We start from the raw sequence: 26167 nt of genomic DNA, 5'->3' as shown, positions 1-26167 counted from the left end.
CAAAGCAGCTGCACAGCACAGACTCTTTCACTGGTCTTCCATGTGGCCCAAGAGTTTTGGAGTCTCCACATTTCAGCAGATGTGCTGATATGGCCTTTACCAGCAGCATTTGGAAGTGAAGGTTCCAATGCAAGCCATCAGTAACAATGGCAGACCCGGTACCCTCTGGGGACCAAGGAACTACCTTATCCTTCTTACTCCAGGCAGCCCCGGGTGTCCACATAATTCCCACACCTGATCAAGGTTCCAACGTGCACGCCCTATACAGGCGCCAAGGCCCATAGGGGGTGTTCATTTCTGAGAAGGGGGCTGTGTCCACTGGGGAACAAGGGTTTTCACCTGCATCTAGAGGAAGACCACCCCATGGGGTCCTTTGAGTGTCCTCAGCTGGTCACACAGGCCAGGTTAGGCTCTACAGGGACCACTGCGAGTGGTGGCCTCAAGCAGGCCTCACTCCAGGGCCCACAATGGGTCAACTGAAATCACTCCATTTGACCAGTTTTACATGATGGATTCCACAAAGTTCTGTTTGCAAAAACGGTTCCCACAGTTCTCTCAAACAAGGTGTGGACACCCGTGAGTAAGCTATTTTACACTCTTCTTGCTTTCAATAGCTTCAGCTACTCATTCATCTGTCCACCTCTTCCCCACCCACCTCCCAGGTGCCTCCTGATGCCTGGCCGTGTGCAGGGCTACCCATCCTGCTTCCAGAGCTCGTGCAGAGTGGAGTTGTGTGTGTGGTGGGCAGTCACGCCAGTGCCACCCAGGTTGTTGCCAGGCTGTGCAGTGAGAGGTGGGGAGACCTCTGACTTTTATTTATTGTTTTGAGACGGACTCTCGCTCTGTCGCCAGGCTGGAGTGCGATGGCACAATCTCAGGTCACTGCAACCACTGCCTCCTGGGTTCAAGTGATTCTCCTGCCTCAGTCTTCCAAGTAGCTGGGATACAGGCACGTGCCACCACACCCAGCTAATTTTTGTATTTTTAGTAGGAACAGGGTTTCACCATGTTGGTCAGGATGGTCTTGATCTCCTGACCTCGTGATTCACCCACCTCAGCCTCCCAAAGTACCAGGATTACAGGCATGAGCCACCACGCCCAGCTGACCCCTGACTTTTAAACAGTGAAGACTGACCCCCTCAGATTGTTGAACCAGTGTGTCGCCTGCTGGCTGGTCCATTTTGGTAGCTTGAAGTAATGTGAGTTTCAACTGTTATTTTATTTCATCCTGCCTTTGTTATTTGTTAATGGATGAGGAAAATGAAAAAGTACAAGTATTAGTGCTGGTGATAACTCAGCCTCATACAGTTAATAAAATACAAAAAAGATGAGAAGCGTGAGGCATACCCAAGTGGCAAATCTTTAACAAGCTACTTACGTAAGAGAACACATTTGAAATACAGTGTTGAAAACTGTCCCTAAATGGAGAGTGAAACAGGGAGTTCCACAAAAACCGTAATGCTATACGTCCTTGGTTACGAGACTCCCTGTCCAGACATGTAAATCCACCGCTGTAGTTCTGCAGATAGGATTTCTGGATACATTTCAATGAAATAACATCTTATTTTATAGTTTGGGGGCCAGCTTGTTCATCTCTGTACCCAGGTGCACTGAGGGCCTCATGGAGGAGTGACAGTCACAGGGCAGCCTTCATCCACGGCCTACCCCGCCTCACCACTGCCTTCTGCTTCACATCCTTATGACCTGGGACCCAGCTGTCATCTCCTGCTGGATGTCCCTGGCTTCAGATCTGATCAGCCATCCCCAAGCCACTGTAAGAGCACCTGGGGTTGATCTCTGCCTCCAGCTTTGACCTGTCCAAGCCAGCACTGCCTAACGCAAAATCCTCACCTTGCTCACGCCCCTCCTGCCGTCGGGAGTCAGAGCGAGGAAACCATCGGGGGCCCTGCAACGCCGCCTGCCTCTCAATGGCAGTGGCCCGCACCATGGGATGAATTCCTCTGTGCCTGGAAGGCCCCTTCCCTGCCCTGCATGTAGTGGCACGCTCCCACAGCTCTCAGGTCTGCCTCAACTATGAGGACTCATTTGTGTGTCTGTCTCCCCTAGGGGTCTGCAAGTCCCTCGAGGTTAGGACTGTGTAGATGAACCCCTAAGGCCACAGCTTACAGCTGATGCTCTGGAAAGGCTGCTGGGAGCAGGGGGAGGATCTGGCCCCAGGCTATTACCTCCTTCTCCAGCAGAGAGGTCAGCTCGTGTGTGGAGAGCCGGTCACCCCCATCTTCAGAAGACAGGTGTACAGGAGCGATGGGCACCTGCTTCTCTTCCCGGAGAGGCGTGGTCTCCACCTGATGCCACCGCTGCTCGATCTCCACATGGACGTTATGCGTCTTGAGGTCACTCACAGGCAGCCCTGGGCTCCGGTCCACCTCCATGTGCAGGGCTGCATCCTCAGTGCCTGGCCCGTCTGTGGCGTCGAGCATCCCGAAGCGCTTGCGGCGCTCCTCCCGCCTCCGTGCACGCTCCCGCTCCAGCTCCCCAGGCTCTGCCTCAGGGCGCAAGGGCTCATGGGTGTCAGTGGGCCCTGCGCCACCCACCCGCTCCTGAGCCAGGGCCTGCTGGATGGGACGGAACTCAGCCCAGTCAAAGGTCTTGGAGCGGCCCTCTCGCCTCCGCTCCCGTGCGCGGCTCCTCTTCTGCTCAGGGTCTGGCTCCCCCAGCTCTGCCTCTTGCTTCTCAGTAGGCCTCGGGCATGTCTCAAAAGAGGAGCTGCTCTTGTTTTTTTCCTCTGGCAATGAGCTGTGGAGCAGGAGGATGAACATAAGACTGTCAGGGGTGACTCTGACAGTGTGGCCTGCCAGGCAGAAGCTGGCAATGCTGAGCCACGACCCAGCCCCTGTGGGCACCACATCCTTTTCTATCCTAATCCCTGAAGAGGTGCTGTGAGGGGCTCACTGGGGTGGCCCCTTTGCCAGGGTATGGAACCAGGGGAGTCCCAGGACTCCCACAGCCTCACAGGCAGGACGGGCCAGCCCTGCCTTGCTCAGAGCCAAGAACTGCATCAGGCTGCACCTGGGCAGCCACTGTACCCGCCTGGTAAGGCCTGGCCTCTGTGCATCCCTGGACTAGACAGTGGTGACAAAATGAGGGAAAACTAGCACTTCTCTAGAAGGGCTTACCTTTTAATAAGCAGGTAACATGATCAGATTTTTTTTTTTTTTTTGAGATGGAGTTTCACTCTTATTGCCCAGGCTGGAGTGTAATGGCACGATCTAGGCTCACCACAACCTCTGCCTCCTGGGTTCAAGCGATTCTCCTGCCTCAGCCTCCCGAGTAGCTGGGACTTCAGGCATGCGCCACCATGCCTGGCTAATTTTATATTTTTAGTAGAAACAGGGTTTCTCCATGTTGGCCAGGCTGGTCTCAAACTCCCGACCTCAGGTGATCCACCCGCCTTGGCTTCCCAAAGTGTTGGGATTACAGGCATGAGCCACTGTGCCCGGCCTAAATCTATGTTTTAAAAGCCCAATCCAGCTGCTGGTTACCCGCCACCTTGAGGAGGCAAGCAGCAGCCAGCAACGGGACATAAGCTGCACACGTCGTGCTCATGGCACCGCTACCTGCCCTGCAGTAAGTGGAGTGAAGCCAGGTCTGCCTAAGGAATCCACCATGCCTAGTCCCCACCTGCTAGAAGCAGAGATTCCTGGGGAGGCCTCGTCTGCAGCAGCGGAGGAACAGGGACATTGCCGATGGCAATTTGTCAAGGAGGCTGGGAGTGTCTGAGACAGAGGTTTGTAGACTCTAGGGATAGGCCCCAGAGACTGCCAGCTGGTCCGAGGCTGACTGAGTGGCCCTTAATCTCACCCAGGCCCTCAGAAGGCAGTTGCAAGCCCACCTCGGAACAGTGAGGGCCCAAGGAGGAGCTCCAGGGAGCACATGTGTTTCAATCAGGTCCAAAAGGAAAGGAGTCTTTAAAGAGAGAACCAACGAAAAGAGGAAATGGCTGCCATCACCACCTGAAGCAAGGGTCACCTGTCCAGGCAGCAACTGGGTGAGAGGCAAAGTGCTTCAGAGGAGGGGGATCTGCAGGTGTCCACTGTAAGAGCACGCTAACATCTGGAGGAAAATGACACAGGGCAGATCTCTGGCCATGGAGAGTGTCAGGATGACACACAGGGCAGGGCGTGCACGGAGGCCCCCAGCCGGGCCCTGACAGCCGCCAAAGTCACAGCCACACCAGAACTGGCTGCACTCCCCAGGAGAAACCTCCCCACAAGGCTCCTCCAGCACTAAAGGCAGGAAGCGCCCTGCAACTTCCCCACTCCCACACTTCAAGAAGGCGACGAGAGCAGGATGAGGACAGCAGCTTCTGAAACTGTAGCTTCTGTTTTCATGCCTCCTTGTGATTTTGCCTGGCAGCACTAAAAAACTCACATTTTTCCTCAAATAATAAAAGCCTACACAGAGGAAGAATAAATGCTGAAAACAAACTGGTAGAGGGTGAGCACTCTACTAGACTACACAGATATGCTAGATTATGAAGTAATTATTAGGAGGCCAACTGCCAGGTCAGCTTTCATAGGAGAGCAAAACCCTTGTCTCCTCATTCATTTCCCTGGGCCCAAAGCCCCTGCATGCAGGGAAGCAGGCACTCAAGTGTGGAGGCACCTCTCCTGAGCCGTGTGCAGGCACAGGCATGTGCACAGGTGCATTCCTGACACCTGTCCTGGGATATCCCAAAGTTGACTTCTTCCAGCCAGGATGGCCCTTCTACAGCACCGAGCCCAGGCCTGGCGAGGAAGAGGGGCAGCAGAGGACCTCAGGCCAGCCACCCACATGCACGCCCACCACTCCCCGTCCTGGACCCCTGTGATAAGCTCTGTTTGCTGCCAACAGCCTGGGCAAAGAAGCTGGGGCCTTTCTCACTTTGCTCTAGGGGCTTCCTAAAGGTGCTTGGAAAAGAGTGCTTAGCTTGCCAAGCTTGGGTGTCTGCTCCTGACGGGAGAACCATGGAGGCAGTAGCTGAGGCCACCACAGGATGCGGCCCCTGGCGGGCGGGGGAGAGCCTGTGGCAGCCCTGGGTGCCTCCTGCTGGCTGTGCATGCAGAGGACTTGTCCCTAACCAACAAGCCAGCTCTCTGAACAGGATCCTGAAAGACAGAGGGCAACCTGTCCTGGCCACGGCCTCTTGGCCTTACTAGACAGTGTTTGTTTAATAAATGAAGTCATGAACAAATGACAGACACAGAAAAGAGGACTAAAAAGAAAATAATCAATTTAGGTGTTCTTTTCTTCTTATGCAAAGAGGTATAGAGTCGGCAGGAAGGAGGCAAAGGTTTGGATACAGAATGTGCCTTTAGGCCGGCCACGGTGGCTCATGCCTGTAATTCCAGCACTTTGGGAGGCCGAGGCGAGTGGATCACCTGAGGTCACAAGTTCAAGACCAGCCTGGCCAACATGATGAAATTCTGTCTCTACTAAAAACACAAAACTTAGCCGGGCATGGTGGTGGGCGCCCGTAATCCCAGCTACTTGGGAGGCTGAGTCAGGAGAATTGCTTGAACCCAGGAGGTGGAGGTTGCAGTGAGCCGAGATCACGTTACTGCACTCCAGACTGGGCGACAGAACAAGACTCCATCTCAAAAAAAAAGAATGTGTTTTTAGGTCAAAGCTTCCAAGGACAGCCCCTGCTGTGACACTGCCATACCCAAGCAGCCTAACCCACAGCACAAGAAATACATCTGAGATGTAATCTACATCACATGATCTGAGAAATGGCACCACAGGTGCTCAGATGCATGGAGGCTCTGAAGCCTTGAGGTGGGGACAGCAGAGTTCTGGCCCTCAAAGGACCAGCCCCTACACTGGAATCTTCCCTGCTTTTTTTTTGGATATGTCTGAGTCTTCTGATTCTCCACTTTCTTTTAAAATGAGAGCTAGGTCTTTAACCTTCAGGGCAGGAGGAGGAAAGCCCAAAGCAAAATCTGAGGCGCATGAACCACAGAATGCTAACACAAGAGAGGGTTTTTCAACTTGGCTGCACAGAAATCAAATAGATGTAGGAGTGAGGTGAGAAGAAGGCCAAGGCAAAGAAGTGCTGGGTGGCCTATGGATGCTGCACACGGGGCCATCCTCATGCCAGCAGAGCTCAAGGCCTGAGAGCACTGACTGTGGAGCTCAGGCTGGTCTGGCCAGGTACCTGCTGACACAGATGGAAGATTCTCCACCAAAGCCTAGTTCTAATGACCAGCATACACACTACCCGCAAGATGAAAACGTCTGGGCTTAAAAGAGGAAAAGAACCAGAAATGTCTGTTCTGATGTGCTTGGGACAAGAACCTGAGCAACAGAAGGACATAGGAAGGAAGGAGCAGCAGACTGGGATGCACTGAGCTCAGGTCTCAGACTTCAGACCTGAGTCTGATACTGCCCTGGCAGGAGTGGCACCCACAGGATGTACAAGGGGCTACCTGGCATCTTCACCATCCTACCTCGTCACATCCGGGGCAGTGGTCGGGTGCACGTGTTTCATGATGGTCTGGATCCAGTTCCGCCGAATCCCGGACGTCATGGCCGACAGGGTAAACTCGCCCTCCTTTGTCTACAGAGAAAAGATGAGGCACCATCAGTGACTGTCCCCTAGGGTACCTGCTGCCCTCCATCTCCAAAGAAGCTTCCTGCACTGGCTACAAAGTCCCACAGGGAGAAGGCCTGTGACTGGGTGACCCTTCTAGGAGCGCCACATGTGCCCACTACTGGGACAAGAGGGAGCTGGAGAGCAGGAGACGGCAAAGCCGTGGGAGGGACATGCATCTGTGGCAATGGTAAATCCAGTATCTTCTCTCAGTAAAGTCAGCTCACAGTTACTGAGGACCCACTACGCACCAGCAGCCTGCCCATTCAGACAGAGGAGGATGCTGCACCCCTCCCTCTCTTCTTTTTTTTTTTTGGAGACATAGTCTTGCTCTGTCGCCCAGGCTGGAGTGCAGTGGCACGATCTCAGCTCACTGCAAGCTCCGCCTCCTGGGTTCATGCCATTCTCCTGCCTCAGCCTCCCAAGTACTGGGACTACAGGTGCCCACCACCACGCCCAGCTAATTTTTTGTATTTTTAGTGGAGCCAGGATGGTCTCGATCTCCTGACCCTGTGATCCACCTGCCTCGGCCTCCCAAAGTGCTGGGATTACAGGCATGAGCCACCGCGCCCAGCCACTGCACCCCTCTTTAAGGAGTTCCCAGCCTTGGGGGAAGGGCAGAATCAGCAAGTGCTGAGCAGCGGTGGAGGTGGGGAATGGGGAAGGGTGTGCTTCTTGGGTGTGGGGAGTGGCGCCTGCAGTCTGAACCCACACAGGCACATGGCATGATGGGGCCCGGGGAATGGCTAAGAACAAGGGGTGTGAGGGTCTTGTTGGTGACACTGAGAAAAGGCAGGGATACCTGCTGGGTGGTTACTGCAGCTGTCCAAGTGATGAGAATTAAGGTAATGGCAGGGGATAGGGCAGCTCAGAAGTAACAAAAGGGGTATGGACAGTGGACAGTGTCTGGCTGGCTGGGTTGGGGAGCACCTAGGACAAGCTCTAGACTCCTGCTTGGATGAGGTGGAGTTTAGGGCTTGTCCTAGGTGCTTGTCCAAGGCAGCCGGGGAGGAGCCTGTTTTGGGTGGGGAACAGGGCAGCAGGTAGGACAAAGAAGCAAAGAGCACATGGCTCTGGGACATGACTGCTGCACCCCTGAGCAGACCTGCCTGGGTACCTTCGGAAAGGGGAGGGCCAGTGGCCTGCATGGAGCTGGAGGCCTGCTTCTGCACCTATAGGCACCTGCCCAATAGAAGCGAGGGCTGCAGCCCTTAACTGAGAGCTGCTCACAAGCAGACTCAGCAACCAGGTCAGTAGTGAAGCTGACGGCAGGATGCAATCATGAGGATGGTTTTCAGACGGGCACTAGTGGCCTGGTCAGAAATCAAAACAGGAGATCCCGCGCTGGCCTGATGTGCCACAAAGCACAGCTGGGAGGGACCTGACCTGCCCCTGCACATGCCCGATCAAGACACCGCCACTGCTCAGCTCGGTCCTCCTTCATCAGTTCTCACGTCCACATGAGCTGAATTGGGGGCCCCACCTTCTCCACCCCAGGTGCGGGCGTTGCTGGAGTTTGGCCTCAGTGCTCCATATAGAGCCGTTTTCTCCAGCTGAATTTTCTTTCCCAGCGGCTACCTAATGTTCTCTGAGAGCCCATCATGCCTCAAATGGATCACAGCCGGAATTCCAGGGGATCCCCCCCGCTTTTGTGACATCAGCTCTTCTGCTGGCTTCTAAGCGGGCAGGGCCTTGCCATGCTCTGGGTCCTGGCCCTGCCCTCAACTCTTACTCCCGGGTGCTGTTCCTACCTTTCTGGCCCAGCCTTACTGTGCCAGCCTGTCTGGCTCGTTTCTAATGGACCTGCATGTCCTGCCAGACGTGTATCATGAACGCACAACTGTCTGGCATCTTCTAACACCCTTCAGTGCTCTCCACAAAAACTGGACCAGTGCCAACCTGACCCTCCACCCAGCACTCTAGCCCCAGACTGGCTCTGTGCTCTCTGTGCCACCAGGTCTGGAGTCCAGTCTGGGACATGTTTTCAAACTCAGCCCTCTTGCTGAGCCTCGAGGGATTCTCCTCCAGGAAGCCTCCCCCAGGAAGCCTTCTCCACACTGCAAGGACCTCCTCATTCCTTAGAACTCTCAGTAGTTGGGGTTCACAGAAAGTCATCAGGATAAGCCCTACCAGGGTGAAGTGAGGAGGGGTTGATCAGTGGGTGAGATTGGCTGGTGCCCTCATTTGTCACTAGGAGAGTGGGGTGAGTTCTCAGACTTCAGGTGTGCCCTGCCTGGAGGAAGCTGCTCATGAAGATGTGAGGTGGATGGCAGGAGAGGAGGCTCACCAGGCACTATGCCTGACTACCCCTCCCACAGGGGCTGAGGACAGAGGAGCCTCGAAACTTGAGCAGTTCAGGCCACTAAGAGCAGGCAACTCACACCTAGCCCTGGTGCCAGGCTGTCAGTGCAGCCTCCAACTGTGACTCAGCTCCTCTCGCAGATGCCGGCATGCAGGAAGCCACAGCCAGCAGCCCAGTGGGCTGGCAGCCAGGATTTTCTTAGTAAATGAACACACTGGCCTTTGGGTCTACTTCAGTCTCCCCTAAGTTGGATCAATCAGAGTCAGCCCCAAATACTGGATCAACTCTCAAAACAGCAATACAATTGAGTTTCTGGGCCCCAAAATGTGAAGGTATGACCCTGCTACAGGTGAGCCCACCAGAGTCTAGCCTTCTGTGAGAAACCAAGTCCCAGGGCCAGGGTGCAGCCCCACGGGGGCAGCTCTCTACTCATCACGCTCTCCACCCATCTTAAAGCTCTTGCAAGTGACGAACTAACTTTACCCAAAGAGAGGCCTGGCTTCTGTCCTGGCTCCTGGGAGGGAACTTCCAAACCTTGTAATTTCCTAGATGACTAGAGTCTTTATTACTCATGGTGGTCCCCTGGGACCCCACCTAACACTTCATGCTGACAAGACAACTCAGGGTGGAGGACGGCCTGGCCAGAAGCAGGAAATCAGAGGAAACCCATTAAATCAGAGGGTTGGGGTTTGCACCATGTGAAAGTAGCCGACCATGGCGGGAAGGGCTTTAGGTGGAGTTCAACCATGAGGACAATAACTCCATCAACCACAGCAGCTACACAGCCTCCTAAAGCTCAACACCAGGCTCAGGTGGGCTTCCTGGCAATGCTCTGCATGCTGCCCCACATCAGGGCTAAGAGGACACTGTGTCCCCAAGGATGCAGAAACTTTTGGCATCTGTGACTCCCCCAGTCCCAGATTCTACTCCACATGGCTCTCCTTTGGCTGGTTCTGACTTGTATATTTTTTCTACAGTAAAACTCATTGTAAAGATACTATTTTCCTGAATTCTGTGAGTCATTCTAGTGAATTTTCGAAACTGAAGGTGGTTCTGGAAACCTCCAGACTCACAACTGGTGTCAGAAGTGGGGGCAGGACTGGGCACAGTGATTCATGCCTATAATCCCAGCACTTTGAGAAGCTAACGCAAGTGGATCACTGGAGCCCAGTGGTTCAAAACCAGCCTGGGCAACATGGTGAAACCCTGTCTCTCCAAAAAACAAATAATAATAATAAAAATTAGCTGGGCACGGTGGCATGCACCTGTAGTCCCAGTTACTCTGGAGGCTGAGGTAGGAGGATCGTTTGAGTCTAGGATTTTGAGGCTGCAGTGAGCCATGAGTGTGCCACTAGACTCCAGCCTGGACAGCAGAGTGAGACTCTGTCTTGGGGGGAAAAAAAAAAGAAATGGGGGCAGATGTGGCAGTCCGGAAGATTGTGCCCTTAACCTGGAGTCTGGCTGACTGCAGGCAGCCCTTAATCCACAGAGTTTTGAAGAAACAGCCAGTGAGAACCATTTTGTCCAATCAATAAGATTTTTTTTTTTTTTTTTTTTTTGAGAACAAGGCAATGCCTTGTTCATCTGAGTAACTCACAAGATTTTGGGAAAAAATAGCCTTGTAAGTAAATGAATGAACAAACAAATGAATAAGTGAGTAAAAAACCGATGTAAATAATTCATTCTTATTCCCTATACCACACATCCTTCCAACAGCCCCAACTCTAGCATTATAAAAAACAAAAGAAAAAAAGAACCTTCGGCTGGGCGCGGTGGCTCAAGCCTGTAATCCCAGCACTTTGGGAGGCCGAGGCGGGTGGATCACGAGGTCAGGAGATCGAGACCACCCTGGCTAACACGGTGAAACCCCGTCTCTACTTAAAAAATACAAAAAACTAGCCGGGCGAGATGGCGGCTCCTGTAGTCCCAGCTACTCGGAGGCTGAGGCAGGAGAATGGCCTGAACCCAGGAGGCAGAGCTTGCAGTGAGCTGAGATCTGGCCACTGTACTCCAGCCTGGGCGACAGAGCAAGACTCCGTCTCAAAAAAAAAAAAAAGAACCTTCAGAAACAAAAAATCTTTAAGCAGTCTTCAGAAAAAAGATACTAACATCTAATGTACTGTTCAGATCACGAACTGGGGAAGAGGGTCAGGTGCCACAGGACACAGGTGTCAAGGGTAGTGGGAAAGACTAAATGCTGACCACACACACTGCATCAGGCCTGTCCAGAAATGCCCCCAGCCCAGACATCAGGCACTCTGACATGTGTCCCTGCCTGTCAAGCCTGTGGCCCCACTTCCATCCCTGGGCTCACATGGATCTGGAAGCCATAGTTTCTCTGAACTGGATACTCTGTGACATCGTAACATGTAGACAAGTCAATTTCCCCATCCAAGTCGGCTGCCTGCAGAGAGAAATGAGAATGTCTTGAGATTTTTAGGAAGCAGAATCAAGGCCTAGGTGAGCAAATTTCCATAAGTGATTTCCTGCACTGAGTTTATTTTTAATAGTATACACACTGACAAGTGAGGATACTGTCTATCCTACTACTGTATGACTCAGGCCCCTCCCTGGGTGCAACCACACCACCATTTGTCTCTGTATCCAGCTAAAGATAGTCCATGCCAGTGGTCCTCAAACATGCTGCTGTTGAAATCCTTTCACACTCTTAAAAACTGGGGACCCTAGAAGAGTTTCTGTTATGTGGATTTCATCTATTGATGGTATTTACCATGTTAGAAATTAAAATATATATAAAATACATATTTTATATATTTAATGTATTTTAATGTACTTTTTATATCCTCCGGACTACCACATCTGCCCCCATTTCTATTTTTTTTCCCCCAAGACAGGGTCTCACTCTGCTGTCCAGGCTGGAGTGTAGTGGCATACTCATGGCTCACTGCAGCCTCGAAATCCTAGACTCAAATGTATATATTTAATGTATTTAAATATATAAAAAATTTATTTAAATACATATGAAAAAATATATTAATAGAAATGAAAATTTCAAATATATTTGTTCATTTGAGAATAAAATAAACTCATTTTAAAGTAAAAATTTGATTAAATAATCAGTGATAAGAGTCACACGGCTTTGAATGTTTGCAAATCTCTCTAACATCTGTCTTCAGAAAGGACAGCTGGATTCTTATTTCTTCATTCCATCTGTTCAATACAGGAAGGTTTTTTTTTTTTTGAGATGGGGTCTTGCTCTGTCACTCAGGCTGAAGTGCAGTGACATGATTTCGGCTCACTGCAACCTCTGCCTCCTGGGTTCAAGTGATTCTCTTGCCTCAGTCTCCCAAGTAGTGGGACTACAGATGACCACTAACACACCTGGCTCATTTTTGTATTTTTAGTAGAGACAGGGTTTCACCATGTTGGCTAGGCTGGTCTCAAACTCCTGACCTCAGGTGATGCGCCTGCCTCGGCCTCCAAAGTGCTGGGACTACAGGTGTGAGCCACTGTAAGAAGGTGAAGGAACAGCAGAAGTTACTAATTTTATGAAGCCTCAATCTTTAAATGCCCTTCACCAGACAATAAAGGAAGTATTTTAATAGCTTTTTCAAGTAGTTGTGGCTGTTCTTTGACAAGTAGTAGGCTCTTAAAGGTTAACTGCAATGTGGTATCTGAATTCATGCCAAGGAACTCTCTGTTCTGTGTTACATTAAAACCCACGCATGCTTTTGTAACATGTGGTATTGGTCACATGGAAAATATTAAGTTATGCATAGCTTCCAATTGTCTACACATTTCATTATGCAAGATCAAAATATCGCCTTTGCTAATACCACCACCTATTTCATCAGGAGAGTGTAAGTAAAAGGAAGTTCATGATGGTGAATACAAATTTTCCCAAGTTCTAATTTTTGGTTAGAAGCTCAAATTATATCACCAGCAACAAACTCTGTCAGTTGTTTTCCTTAGAGGAATGAGCTAACTTGGGTCATTTTCATGAAAATATATGCCAAACACACAAAATGAATGACTACAGTTTTGCCTACCAGTTGTTTTTCAAGTAAGCATGGTGTTCCACAAAGAAGCTGCTAGTTCAGCTGGCAACTCAAACAATCACGAGTCCTTTCCATGAGAAAGCCTGCATACTCTGGTATGCAGCCAGGTGATGCTTACTTTCCATTTCAAATCAGAATATTGAAAAGATGGGCATTTAAAGATTGCGGCTTCATAAAATCAGTAACTTCTGCTGCTCCTTCAAGGACCTTTATTTATTTTATTTTATTTATTTATTTATTTTTATTTTTATTTTTTTTGAGATGAAGTCCCGCTCTGTCGCCCAGGCTGGAGTGCAGTGGCCGGATCTCAGCTCACTGCAAGCTCCGCCTCCCGGGTTCACGCCATTCTCCTGCCTCAGCCTCCCGAGTAGCTGGGACTACAGGCGCCCGCCACCTCGCCCGGCTAGTTTTTTGTATTTTTTTTTTTAGTAGAGACGGGGTTTCACCGTGTTAGCCAGGATGGTCTCGATCTCCTGACCTCGTGATCCGCCCGTCTCGGCCTCCCAAAGTGCTGGGATTACAGGCTTGAGCCACTGCGCCCGGCCCCTTTATTTATTTTAAAACCATTATTTACTTAAAATGTATGGCAGTAAAGAATCCAGTGACCACTGGTCCAGCCTGTTGTTGCAGCTGGGGCTGTGCCAAGTACTAGTGGCTTTACTTCCCGTTGCTTTTGTACCATCAGTGCAGATGGCCACATGCAAAAAAAAAGTCAATGATATCTTAGTATTATAAATTATTTTAACCATCACTGCTCTCCTGAAAGGGCCTCAGGGACCCCCAGAGGTCTACAGATCACACTCAGAAGTGTTCTTCTGTGCACACACAACCAAACACTTACACAAGCTCCTTACTTCCCCAACGCTGGACACCACCAGAGGCCCACCGCCCACACTCTCCTACCCCTACTTCTTATCACTACCGCCTTTTCCCCTTCAGTCTGTAAAGACTGGCTCAGAGTATTTAATACGTACTCTAGCCCTTAATGATGGGTATTTAGGCTCTTTCCAATCATCTGGCTATTACAAACGTGTGGGAATGACTAACCTGAAACACAGACGTTTTTCCATATGTGTGAGTATATCTGAGGGATTCCTGGAGTGGAACTACTGGGGAAAAGGCGAAAGAGACTTGCCAAACTGTTTAGAAGAGGTTATTTTTATTTGTAGGTGAAGCCTCTTCTAGTTGGTCTTTGACCACAGAATCAGGACTGTCAAGGGGCCCAACAAAGCTCATCTATCATATCCCGTCTTTGTCCAGAAGGCAGGGCACAAGACGTAGTTCAATTCTTCCAACTCCATTTACCATGAAATCTCTTCGTGGAAAAAACAAAATTTTTCATCCTGAGTTTTCAAATTTCAGTGTTTTTCAAAGAACAGAGAAAACAAAAGCTGCCCGAATCCACTGCACTGGGCTTTTAATTCAGGGCCTTGACGAAGCCCGGCATCACAGCCAGGAAAATGATCACAAGGATAAAGGCTGGTCTTGTGCTCACCTTCCCACCAGGTCAGGACTGGGAAACCCAAGAGGGCAACATGGATACACCTTTGGCAAGGGACCACCACTGAAGGGCGTCGTCCTCAGAAGTGGGGACATTAGCCCAAGGGGAAGCAGATCTACTAGCCCCAGATGCCGCCTGGACCCCTCCAGCTGTCTCCATAGCAGAGGCAAAGCCCAGACACTCACCTCCTCAGCCACCGAATCCCTGTAGTATCTCAGGCTTTGATCGGCCAGGACAAACCAGTGTTTCTTCCACTAAGGGGGAAGAAAAGGAAAATGACTCGATTACCAACTCCTAAAACAGCACACCTGCCACACCATGGCGATGCGCAGCCAGAGCCTGTGGGACCCACCCAGAGCACAGGGAAAGCAGGGGACAGGCTGGCGCCTCCTTGACGGCACACAGAGGACTCCGCTGGGACTGCAGGCAGCCATGCGCTCACTCCCTCAGGACGCTCACTAAGCTGCGACCCTCCAGTGAAGAGGCAGCACAAATAGCTGAGCAGGCCTTGGCTGTGGACTCTATGACCAGTGGTGTGGCTGGTGGCCAGGCCGTGAGGTCCTCAATAACTATAGAGGCTGCAGACAACAGGCTGGGCCCAACAGAACAGAAAGGTGGCTGTGAAATGGCATCTCCACCTGCAGGTGGCAACCCGCAAGCCATGGCCATGTGGCACCCTAACCAGCAGGGGTAACTAACCAGCTAGAGACCAAGTCTTCACTGTGAGCAGTAAGGAGGGGAACTTGAGTCTTCATGCCAGGCCAAGGGCATTTGATATGGAGGAGAAAGAAAGAGGATGTCTTGGGATAGCAGCTCAGGAAGCAGGAAGGGAGTGCAGATGGGCTGGGCATCAGGGCCTCTTAGGTAAGGACCCAGCAGACTTCTCTTCATGCCTCCTTGGGAGGCCTGGCCTTCCAGCCCATGGCACAGGGTCAAGGTGGGCTGGCAGGTCCAGCCTCAGATGGCTCTTCCTGCTTGAGTCTGATGGCAAGAATATACCATGTTTGCTCCTTCCAGGGCTAACACTGCCACTGCAGCTGAGGGGTCTCGGGCATGCGAGTCCTGCAGTGCTAGGCTACTGTCTACTTGGCTGGCTTGTATGGAAACACAAGCCAATCTCACAGGCAGAGACTTTCTTTGCCCCTGGGGAAGCCAGGCCTCTGAAGAACTTTTAGGAAAGATTACCAGGTGGGGGCTAGTGTTACAAGGCATCCCTAAGGCCTGAGGCCAAGATTCCCTTGCCGTCAGCAGACAGGCCTACCGAGTGCCCCTCCAGAGCACCTCCGACTGCAGAAATGAAGGCTGCGTGCCTGCACTTCTAGGAGCAGATGGGAGTCTCAGCCACAGCCCTGGTCCGTGAGACAAGGGGCATGGAGGAGGAAGGCATGGAGCCAGCACTCACGGACTGGCTGGGGACAAGGCCAGCTCACCCTCACCCTGCCCCCAGACCCGTCAGGGGCCACGGCAACCCTGCACACTCACCTGGCCGTCCTCATACTGCTTAGTCAGCCAGCCTTTCTTGAAATTCAGCAGGTCGGGCTGAGAAAGGGAGAAAAAAGAACAGCTCAGAGGAAACTCCTCTAGTGTCATGAGTGTCTGATGGGGCCAGTATTTCTGTCCAGATGAGGCGGGTACCAGGAAAGGGGTTTCTCCACCTGCCAGACAAGCCTATGCAGCCCCCTCACCCTGGTGGGTGCTGCCCGCAACCCGCCTTCTGTAGGCGCGCGCGACCTTGAGGAAGGAGATGCTGGGCTTGGCAGGCTGGCAGGAGAGAAGGTATGGTCTCATTGCCCTGTGAGCGGTGTGGGCTCCGGCCTGTACAGGGCCCACTGCACAGGGCCTATCTGGGGGGCAGAAAACAAGCCCAGATGAAGAGTTACAGAACATTTTATTTGAAGGGAAACATCTGCAGGGAAGGCTGAAAGGAGAATTGATTCAAAAGTTCTTGCAGAAGCCACAGGAAGCCTGGGAAACAGAGATGTGCGGTGTTGAGGAAGCAGCAGCTGCAGCCCCGCTGAGACCCTCAGGCCATTTCTCCACCAGGAACAGGCTTGACCTGTATTCCCCACAAGAAGCAGGATGGCAGACAGGGGACAGCACCCAGGCACAGGGCTTTGTCCTTCCTCCACCTGTGCCACCTAGACACACCTGGGCCCTGAGGAACAGCCTGAGAGAGCACTGCCACCTACAGCCCACCTGGCTGGCCCCACAGAGACATGGGTCACTCCACCTCTGGTCCCAGGTGCTCTCTTTTCTACAGCCATCTGAGCAGAAACCAGCTTTGGTGTCTTTTTGTATTATTCCAAGGAGTGACAGTGAGAATAGGCAAGAATTGTCACGACAACTACCAGAACAAAGCGTGCTGGGAGCCTCTGCTCAGAACCCTGTCTCTGAGGAGTGAGGGAGGAACCACAGTTGGCTGCTGCCTAGGTCTGGCTAAGGCTGACCCAGATAGATAAGAAGTCCCTCTACAGAGCCCTGTTTCAACCCCAACGTCCTGCCAAGCTGTGCAACTGTCCTTGCCACCAGAGTCAGCTGAAGCATCCAATCAAACTCAACACTATGAAATTAGCACACCCTACCCCAAGTGACCCTTAAATAGGGAAGTCCTCTCCTGCATGTTTGTAGTTGCTACTGTGCACAAGACCTGAGACGTGGGACTGCCACCTGCCCCTCTCTGACAGCCTGCTTAACGTGAAGCTCTTTCTTTTTTTTGAGATGGAGCCTGGCTCTGTTGCCAGGCTGGAGTGCAGTGGCGCGATCTCGGCTCACTTCAACCTCCGCCTCCCAGGTTCAAGCGATTCTCCTGCCTCAGCCTCTCGAATAGCTGGGACTACAGGCACACGACACCATGCCCAGCTAATTTTTGTATTTTTAGTGGAGACAGGGTTACACCACGTTGGCCAGGATGGTCTCGATCTCCTGACCTTGTGATCTGACTGCCTTGGCCTCCCAAAGTGCTAGGATTACAGGCGTGAGCCCCCGCGCTTGGCCTACCTTACGGATCTTTAACAAAAACTTGTAACCTCCATATCATGGTTGTGCCATTGAAGTCAAGCCTGCAATCTGACCCCGATGGCAAGGCCTATGCAGGTGGGTTCCCTGCTGGTGCTTTCTGCTGGGGACAGGAACTCCCAGATACGTTAACAGAGAAATAAGGGGTTTTGTTTGAGACACCTGAAGCAAAACCCAGACTGAAGGAGAAACCCAAACCTTACTCCTCTTCACATTCCATGTTACACATCAATCTGTGGTTGGGAGCCCCCAAGCCCTGGGGCAGGCAGCAAGGAGACAAGAGGCAGTGAGCAGGCTCCAGGCTCCCTTGGAGGCTGAAGACAGAACGGGGAGGAGCTGCGTCAGCATGCTGAGCTGGCCTTGCTCCTGTACCCTGACCACTCCTTCCACACCTCTGCTGTCACAGCTCTGAGGCCCACGGAGGACCCGGTGCAAGGTCTGCTCTTCCACTTGAGGCATGACGCAGAGAACGAGACAAGCTCCAACAAGACGTAGCCTCTGCCTCCGAAGTGCCACAAAAAGCAATGCCCAATGCCAGAGGAGCAGAGGGTCCCCACTGCAGCCCTGCCTCCTAGAGTCGGGAGTCTGCCTGGCCAAGGTGGCCTCCTCTGCAGGGCCTCCTCCCAGAGCTCAGGATGCCATGGAGCTCTTGGTTCTGCTGGGACCAGAAAAGGAAAGAAACACAGAATCTGCGTTCGACGGCCTGTGGGTTGGTGGGTGGGGGTGTTCACGGACACGAGGGCCTGTGCACAGAGGGACAGCTGGCGTGGACGCATAGACAGAAACAGACAGTGCCTCAGAGTGACAGAAGCAGAGGAGCACGGCCTCCAGAGGACACGGCGCCTGGGCTCACCGTCACGGAGGGCTCCGTGGACCTCCTGTCCAGTGACTTGGCTCTTCGGTGTGGAGACAGGGGGGAAGCCGAGGCGTCTGGGAGAGGAGCTGGGGGGGCTTCATTGGTGAAGTCCTGTGGCAGAGAGCAGCCGCCAGTCAGCGCAGCCCAGGGCAACACGGGCAGGTGAGGGACGAGCTGGTGCCGTCCACCCCTCCAAGAGCCGCCAGGGCCTTGCTCCTGGCGAGGGGCAGTGATCTGCCCAGCCCCCACAGCAAGTTTGCGGCAGGGCCAGGCCAGGACCCGGGTCCTGAGATGTCCTCGTTGATTGAGCAGCCTTTTCTTTTGGATTCCCAGTCACTGTCACTTTCCTGACCCCACCCCATCCCCCAGCTTCTCTGAGCCACAGAAGGAAGAGCCCTGGGCTCTGTGGCGGCAGGTGGCAAGCCATGGGCCAGGCAGTGGGCACTAGGCACCTTGTGAACAAGAGAGAAGCCAGGAGAAGATGAGCTTGGAGTTGGCCAGCTACAAAAGCAGCAGGCGGGTGCCCAGAAGGATTTCAGAAGCCGAGTCTACCTTGGGCTGAGTAGAGAAGCGAGGGGTGCAGCTGTACTGAAAGAAAGAGTTAGAAAGGTATGACATTCAGCCTTGTTGCTGGGCTGCCTCAGAGAGGAAGAGAGTGATCCTAATTAAATCTGGGATCTAAAATGTGTGAGAATATCCTTCAGCAGAGATGGAGAAGGCTCTGATATGAAGCTGCAGGAGACAGGCCTGCCCTCGAGAAGGTCACTGTGCAGAGGAGGCAGTCGGAGAGCAGAAGCCTGGCAGGAGCACAACCCAGGCCTGTGTGGAGGGGACTCGGCGCATGGGGTACATGCTGACCCGCCCCCGAGCCACCCCTGAGGTGCTGCCTGGCCCCAGGAACTCACCCGCTTCCTAGGGAACGCCCTCTTCTCGCTGCGGCCCTGGCGTGTGTCGCTGGATGGCGAGGGCCCCACTGCATTGGTCTCCATGTGCTCTGCCTTCTCAATGTCCAAGGCCTCAAACTTTTCAATCACCTGGGACCTCCTGCAAGAGAAGACACGAGGCCCTGAGGTGGCAGTGAGATGAGTTGTGAGGTGGCAGTGAGCCGACTCCTCCCATGCCCGGCCTGGCCTGGGCCTGATTTCGCTCAGGCTTGCACAGCACTGAGGTTGTCTAGACACGTGCTCAGCCAACCCGAGCTCCGCCTGCGCCCCTCCACGGCCCTCCCTCCCACCAGGCCTGCGCTTGCCCCTGCCCTCTGCCCCCGCACTGGAGGCCCCGCAGGCTCTGTGGTGTTGACCCACTCGGCATTCACAGCTTGGCACCCAGCAGCCTCTCCTGAGCCACAGACATGATCAAAAGGCAACCACCACCTCGGAGGGCGGCCTCCATTCTCATTGCATCCCTCATGATCACAGTGCAGCCCCCACCCCAAAATTTAGCAAGAAAGAGGCCCAGGAATTAACATTGTTTCTGCCAACAGTAAAAGGAATCAAAGACCAAATTAAAACAAAAACAAAGCAGGCTGATTTCATGTGAGAGGGCTGGCGGCCTCCTCAGGCTGTCTACGGCCGGAGACGGAGCTGAGATGGGGGCGAAGCGGGTGGAGGAGGCGCAGCGCCACCCAGCGGCACAGCAGGAGAGCGCAGAGGCAAGACCTGAAAGAAAACAAGGCTGGGAAATGAATACACAGAAAAGCACTGCTTTTTCAAATCAAATAATGGTGAACCAAAATTATACAAAGAATTAAAGAAGCAAAAACCCAACATAATCACTGAAGAGGGAAGAGACCATGATTGTCCTCCAACTGCAAGAAGTCACCCTGGTGGAGTCAGAGGTAGGGGACATGCCAGCTGAGGCTCAGCTCACGGCCTGGGCCTGTTCTCCCAGGGATACCTAAGTTACCTGGCGGAGAGGGTGTCACTAGTGCTCTGGACAAGACGATAAGAACCCAGAGGAAGCGGGTGAAGGGCTTCCAATCCTGAAAGCCTAATTATCTCCACAAGGAAGAGAGGAAACTAGATCAATTCCTGAGACCCCACCTCCCCCAAGAGGCCAGGTGCTTCTCAGGGAGGGCGAGGAAAAACCAGCCGCCTAAGATGTCTTCACCTCGGAGAGAGGAGGGCCCAGGGCTGGACTCTGAGGGCCCCGGGCTCTGCTTCCTCCCTGTGCTTAGACACAAAGTGTCCTCCTCAGGAAAGAAGCTTGTGCCAGGCCAGCCTGCCAGAACCGGCAGCAGAGGCAGGCGCTGGGGTAGGGGAGCAGGAGAGGCCGCGGCATTGTGAGAGCAGGAAGCTAAGGAAGCTGCTGGAGTTCCCGGGCACCCAGGGAGAGCTTGGTAAGTGCAGGCCAGGCGTCCACCACACTTGAGCCATTGTGGTGGGATCTTGGTGAGATTCAAGGCTCACCAACAGGCTTCAGTGCCACCACTTCCAGGATGAGGGCTCCTCTGCCCAACACTGGGGCCTAGAAAGCCCCAGGAAAGCAGTGACGAGCTGCTGGGCTTGAACCCCATGCAAATCGCATGCCGTGGTATTGTGGGGATCCAGACAGAGGAGTCATGGTGGAGAAGAGGAAAGGCACTTGCTACAGTGGCACTGCATGGGGGCCTGGGGAGATCCTGTAAGACCACAGGCTCAGGCACCAGCTGCCTTGATCTACTGGGTGAGGCGGAAAGTTATTACTTGGTGCCCTCGAAGCACTGTAGGTGGGACAGCAAGCACCTTACTGGTCAGCAGAGAAAACGGGGCCTGCACCCTGCAGCTCCAGGGTTCCCAGGACACTATGTGCTGTGCTGAGGGTAGGGGGGTTAGGGCTGCATGGGGAGCTGGCCTTGCTGCCAGTTACCAACAGGCCAACCAGGACCACAGCTTCCCCCACTCAGCAGCCAGAGGTGACTATCCAAGAAACACTCTGAAAGTCTGAGGAACAGATACATTGAAGCCCAGAGCCAGTCAGGTTCAGATAGGCCTGCCTAGATGACTGTGGCTTGTCAAAAAACCAACCCCATAGTCCCAGCAGTCTGGCTCCTGAGCACACCTGTTGTGGCTGCCATTCCAAGCAGGTGTGGCCAATCTCTTGCCAATTTGGAGATTCTGCTCTAATCAACCAGGGGACAGGAATCCAACCTAGCACAGGGTGGGCTACTAGGGATCTAGTGAGCAGGCCTCGGAAAGCGACAGCAGCCAATCAGATGTCACCAGGGTCAGGAGAAAGGGATGCTGCAGAATTAGTACGCAGAACTGGCGGAGGAGGGTGGGGCCAGCACCAGGTGAAAACCCATCTGTGTGGCAGTGCATGCAGAGTACAAAGCCCCCGAGACTGCACCTGTCCCAGGCGACAGGAGACAAGAACGAGTTCAAAAGGAGTCTCTCCGAGAAGAAGCCAAGCCAAGCAGGTGTGCTGAATGCTAATTCTGTGGTCTGGCGCTAAACCAGGACGTGGCCGATCCTGCTCTGGAGCCACCACGACACACAGCCTGCTTGCCAGCCAGCATGAAGCCTCCCCTGCCCACCCACTGGCCTCCTCCTCTCTCTAGCAAAACCCTTTACTTATATATTTTCTTTATTGCTTAAAAGAGCACCCTTGGCATCAGTCCTGGGTCACAGGATGGGAGCAGGGACTTCCCGGCTAAGGCCCCACTGGGATCTGCACCAGCTATCCACTGTGAGAAGACACCTACTCCCAAGCCTCAGTTTTCACGTCTATAACTGGGGGTGGTAGTAACAGGTCCTCATCAGGCTACTATGAAATGTTAAGGCAGCCAAGTGCTTAGCAGAGCACCCCAGGGCACTAGGCAGGGGCTGGGAACCACTTAGTTGCCTTCCTTTCCCTAGGAAGTCAACGTGTCATTTTCCTCTCAAGAGCAGCATCTCTGGGAGACACTTCCTTATCCTGGAGACTAACCTGCAGGCTCACAGGTCTTTTTCATCTGGGACGTTTGGAAGAGTGGGTGGGCTGTCAGCAATGGTGGGTGTTCGGAAGAAAAGGGGCAGAAGGTAAAAAACATTTCCCTCCACGTGCCCTTCGAGGCACGGGAGCCCATGGCTGCCTTCACCTGTCCCTTCCAGTAGTGTCTCTAACTCTGAGCTCGAGGTTGTGACTGGGGAAGGGAGGACACTCTAAGAAGACTTCCAGAACTACGGTTTGAACCTCTTTTCTGGACAGTGAACCTTGGGAACCTAATGAAAACTACGGGTTTTCTTCCCAGAAGAGTGCCTAACCTTAACCCTCTTCTGGGAAGAATACTGTGAAAATGTTTTATTGAGGGGGCACGTCATCATGGACCTCCAGAACTCTATCCATAAACCAGGCGGAGGAACCCTGCTATCAAGGCAAAGCCTCAGTTTATAGATGCAGGGGTGCAAGCCTGATTGAAGGCGTGCTTGGGCACTTGGGTCTGGATCTGGGCTTCGAGGCCTCAGATGGCATCCAGCTCTTTCTCTAGTTCTCCAGGAAACTCTGGAGAAGAAGGGCAGGGCAGGGCATGGGCCCGCCTCTTCTTAGGCAGCAGTCAAGTTCTGCACCTATGCCCCTTGGTCCCTGCCCTAGGTCCGGATGTCCAAACTCTGTCTCTCTCCAGCCAATCAAAGTCTTAAGAGGGCAAAAAGCAATGCTCCCCTGGAGGGCAAAAGCAATGCTACTGGGTGCTCGGCTGCTTCACAGGTTGCCTCAGGCTTCCTGGGTGAGCAGGAAACTCCCCACGGAGCATGTCCTTGAGAGATGAATCAGTGCTGCCCCCATCTTCCTGGGCACAACTGTCTGCCTCTGAACCTCTCTCAATGCCCTTTGCCCACCCTGGGACCGACAGGGTGAGGAGTGCCTCTGTCACCACATGTAGCTCTAGGGTCTCCCTGCCTCCACGCCACTTCAGAGAACAGAAATGGCCCAGGAGGATAAGATCCAGCCCTACAAGAACCAGGCAGCTGAGAACCCACCAGGGAACCTTAAGGCCCCAGTCCTAGGAGGCACAGATGTGAAAACTGCTATTCCTGGCCTTGACCTGATGGTCAGAAATTCTGCATTTGGCTACCAGAGCTGAGTTCTGGGCCCAGAGGGAAAATCCCCTATGCTCTGAACAGAAAGCATGCTCCCCCGACAAGGGAGGCTTGGGGACTGTACGTGAGAGAAACAGTGTGAGTGTATGTGCGTGGGTGGAAGTGCATGTGTGTGGGCCTGGGTGTTCAGCCCTCCAACCTGCTCCTTACCTCCGCTCGTTGCCAAACAGACGGGCCACCTCCTCCCTGCCAGGGCTCCGGGCCCGAGTTCTACGTTCCAGCCGCCTTCTCTCCACCTGGAAGGCTTCTCGGTGGCTGATCCTGATGGCCTTAGGGACGTCGGCCAGGGTGGCATATTGCCTGCTGGCTTTAAAGGCAAAGGTGCTCCCCAGTCTCTCTGTCCCCCGCCCCCTAGTGCTGCCAGAGTCCACATAGGCAGGTGGCTGGCTGGCCACATCCAGGGAGCCAAGGGAGATGCTGCAGACCATTCGGTGGGGGAGTCGAGGACCTGGGGAAGGAAGAGGACCACCGAGCTCCCGGGAGGGCGACTCGGGGCAACTGTACCTGTGGTTGGGGGTGCTGGGGCTGGGAGGGGAGAGCGGCGGGGGCAGCTGCTGCTCCTCGGCCTTCAAGTCCTGTTTGGTCTTCTCCAGGGAGAAGTAGCCGCTCTCCACCCGGACTTTGCGGCCACAGTCCATGCGGTCGCTACTCATGGCGCTCTCCTCTGGAAGACAGTGGGAGGGAGGGGACGCACTCAGCCTGATGGCAGCTTTGCTTTGAGGACTTTTTTTTAAAAGTCCATGTAGGATCCAAGCAGGGGCTTTCCCTACTTTCCATCTCTAACATCCAGCACAGCCCACTCAAGGGCACAGTCAGATGGAAAGAACCATGGATGGGAATGAAATATTCTGTGCATGCTTTTTTCTCTCATCCATCTCTCCCCTGCAGCTGGCTGCCTCTCAGCCAGACTGGCAGGCAGGCCCTGCATTTCCGGTCTGGGGGCTTGGCTGGAAGAGCAAAACTGTACCTCAGGACACAAGACAACCACCACCAACTGCTTCTTACCAACATCAAGGGGGAAGCTGACAGTCAACAAGCCCTTCAGTCTTTTTTTTTTTTGAGACAGAATCTCGCTCTGTCGCCAGACTGGAGTGTAGTGGTGCGATCTCGGCTCTGCCTCCTGGGCTCAAGTGATTCTCCTGCCTCAGCCTCCCAAGTAGCTAAGACTACAAGCATGCACCACCACGCCTGGCTAATTTTTGTATTTTTAGCAGAGATGGGATTTCAATATGTTGGCCAGGCTGGTCTCAAACTCCCGACCTCAGGTGGTCCACCTGCCTCAGCCTCCCAAAGTGCTGGGATTACAGGCGTAAGCCACCATGCCCAGCCCCTTCAGTCTTTTAGTGCATTCTGGGGATGGGAAGGGGCAGGGGACTTCTACAGAAGTGAGACAGAGTGAACACATTTTTGACATGGATAAGCCTGAGAGGAAGACTGAGACACCTTTTACCCAGAGTGCATGTAAAACACGCAGCCAGAGCGAGCTGGGCTGGCCTCAGCTGCTCACTTACTTTTAACAATCTAGACAAAATACAGATGGGAAAACCCAGCCTGTGTCTTACAAAGCCCTCTAGAGCCTGGGAACAAGAGAGGCAAAGATGGAAGCCCTGCTCCTGCTCAGGCAATTCCAAAGTGCTAAAAGATAGGGCATGAGGATGCCAACTGCTGCCTCCCCAGCACCCCTTCCCCTCCTTCTGCCAGGGGCCCAGGCAGGATGCGGATGGTGAGGGATGAAACTGACTACTGCTTCCTGGGGCAGGATGCACACAGAAACATGATGGTGCAGTGACAGAGGCCTTCCCATCCACAGACCCTGCTGCAAAACGTTTTTGATTCTCCTGACAAGCAACTGGGGCTGAGAGAACAGGAGCTGTCTTCCTCCTTTAAAGACGGGATTTAAGAGGTAGAAGGGGCAAGGCCAAGACTGGAGCCCAGGAATCTCAGTCCATACCAGGCTAGGTGCTCCCCACAGGGCTGATGGACAAAGGGAATGGAGGTCCAGGGCTTGTGACTGGGTGCTACAGGCCTTGGCTGAATCCCCAGGGCCAGCTCTGATGGGAGGAAGGGCCGTTCCAGTGCATACAGGCCAGCCTGGCCCCTGCTCACCTTCTTTGCTCTCCAGCCCAGGTTCCCGCAGGGAGCTGGCAGCAGTAGGCTGGCTCTGGCTGGGACTCTGAGCTGGACTCAGGCTGCTGCCATCTGGCTGGTCCTTAGCCCTCATTTCTTCCTGCCAGAGTGTGGACTTGGTGGTGGGGACTTTCTCAGCACTGGGGATGCTGCTGCTGCTGCTGCTGTTGCTGCTGCTGCTGCTGGTGACAGCCACCTTGGCAGGCCCAGGCTCCTGGAGGAGGAGAAAGTGGTGTCTGTGCAGGTGCAGGAGCACACAGCTCAGGATGGGTCACATGTCCTGGCTGCCCAGCTATAGGGAACACCAAGACCAACTATACAATGTCAGGGGCCTGGAATCTTCAGATAGTGCCCCATAACAGTGGGTCAGGCATTAACAGTGAGACCACAGTAGTAGATGTGGAGTCTGTCATTCCTAGACATTCAAGACTCGAATAAGGCGAGACAGAATAGAGTGTGGAAAGAGAGCACGCCCTCGAGACAGGTCCAGCATCATCTGTAGCTCCTTACGGTGAACGCAAGAACAAGTTCACAGCACCCAAGTCTGGGCCAGCCCTGTGGCCTTACCCACCATCTGCTTTTTGCTCCTAAGAAGCTAAAATGGAGTGTCCAGACGCTATGTGAAGGAAAGAGTTGTCAGATGCAAACTAAATGCTATGGTTTCAATGTATGTGTCTCGCGGCCCACAACTCATGTGC

At 53.3% G+C, this 26167-nt stretch overlaps 1 protein-coding gene across 5 annotated transcripts in view; it reads right to left on the bottom strand.

The window, feature by feature from the left end:
- MPRIP (myosin phosphatase Rho interacting protein) overlaps positions 1-26167 on the bottom strand; it is a 117213-nt gene that overhangs the window by 31744 nt on the left and 59302 nt on the right. For 3 of the 5 annotated variants that reach the window (XM_023196113.3, XM_023196110.2, XM_023196111.3), the window contains 9 exons: positions 25449-25683; positions 23847-24006; positions 19191-19329; positions 18283-18396; positions 15897-15953; positions 14600-14668; positions 11209-11298; positions 6450-6559; positions 2187-2757 (listed from right to left, as the gene is read on the bottom strand). In XM_023196113.3, coding sequence (XP_023051881.1) covers positions 2187-2757; positions 6450-6559; positions 11209-11298; positions 14600-14668; positions 15897-15953; positions 18283-18396; positions 19191-19329; positions 23847-24006; positions 25449-25683 — 1545 coding nt within the window. Of the gene's footprint in view, positions 1-2186; positions 2758-6449; positions 6560-11208; positions 11299-14599; positions 14669-15896; positions 15954-18282; positions 18397-19190; positions 19330-23492; positions 24007-25448; positions 25684-26167 lie in introns of all 5 variants that reach the window. The other 2 variants (XM_023196109.3, XM_026449020.2) reach the window with 1 other exon arrangement.

The sequence above is a fragment of the Piliocolobus tephrosceles genome, chromosome 16 (genome assembly GCF_002776525.5).
Source record: "Piliocolobus tephrosceles isolate RC106 chromosome 16, ASM277652v3, whole genome shotgun sequence".
In the NCBI taxonomy this organism is placed as follows: Eukaryota; Metazoa; Chordata; class Mammalia; order Primates; family Cercopithecidae; genus Piliocolobus; species Piliocolobus tephrosceles.
The sequence above is the reverse complement of the archived record's forward strand: the minus strand, read 5'-3'. Positions and strand labels throughout refer to the sequence as shown.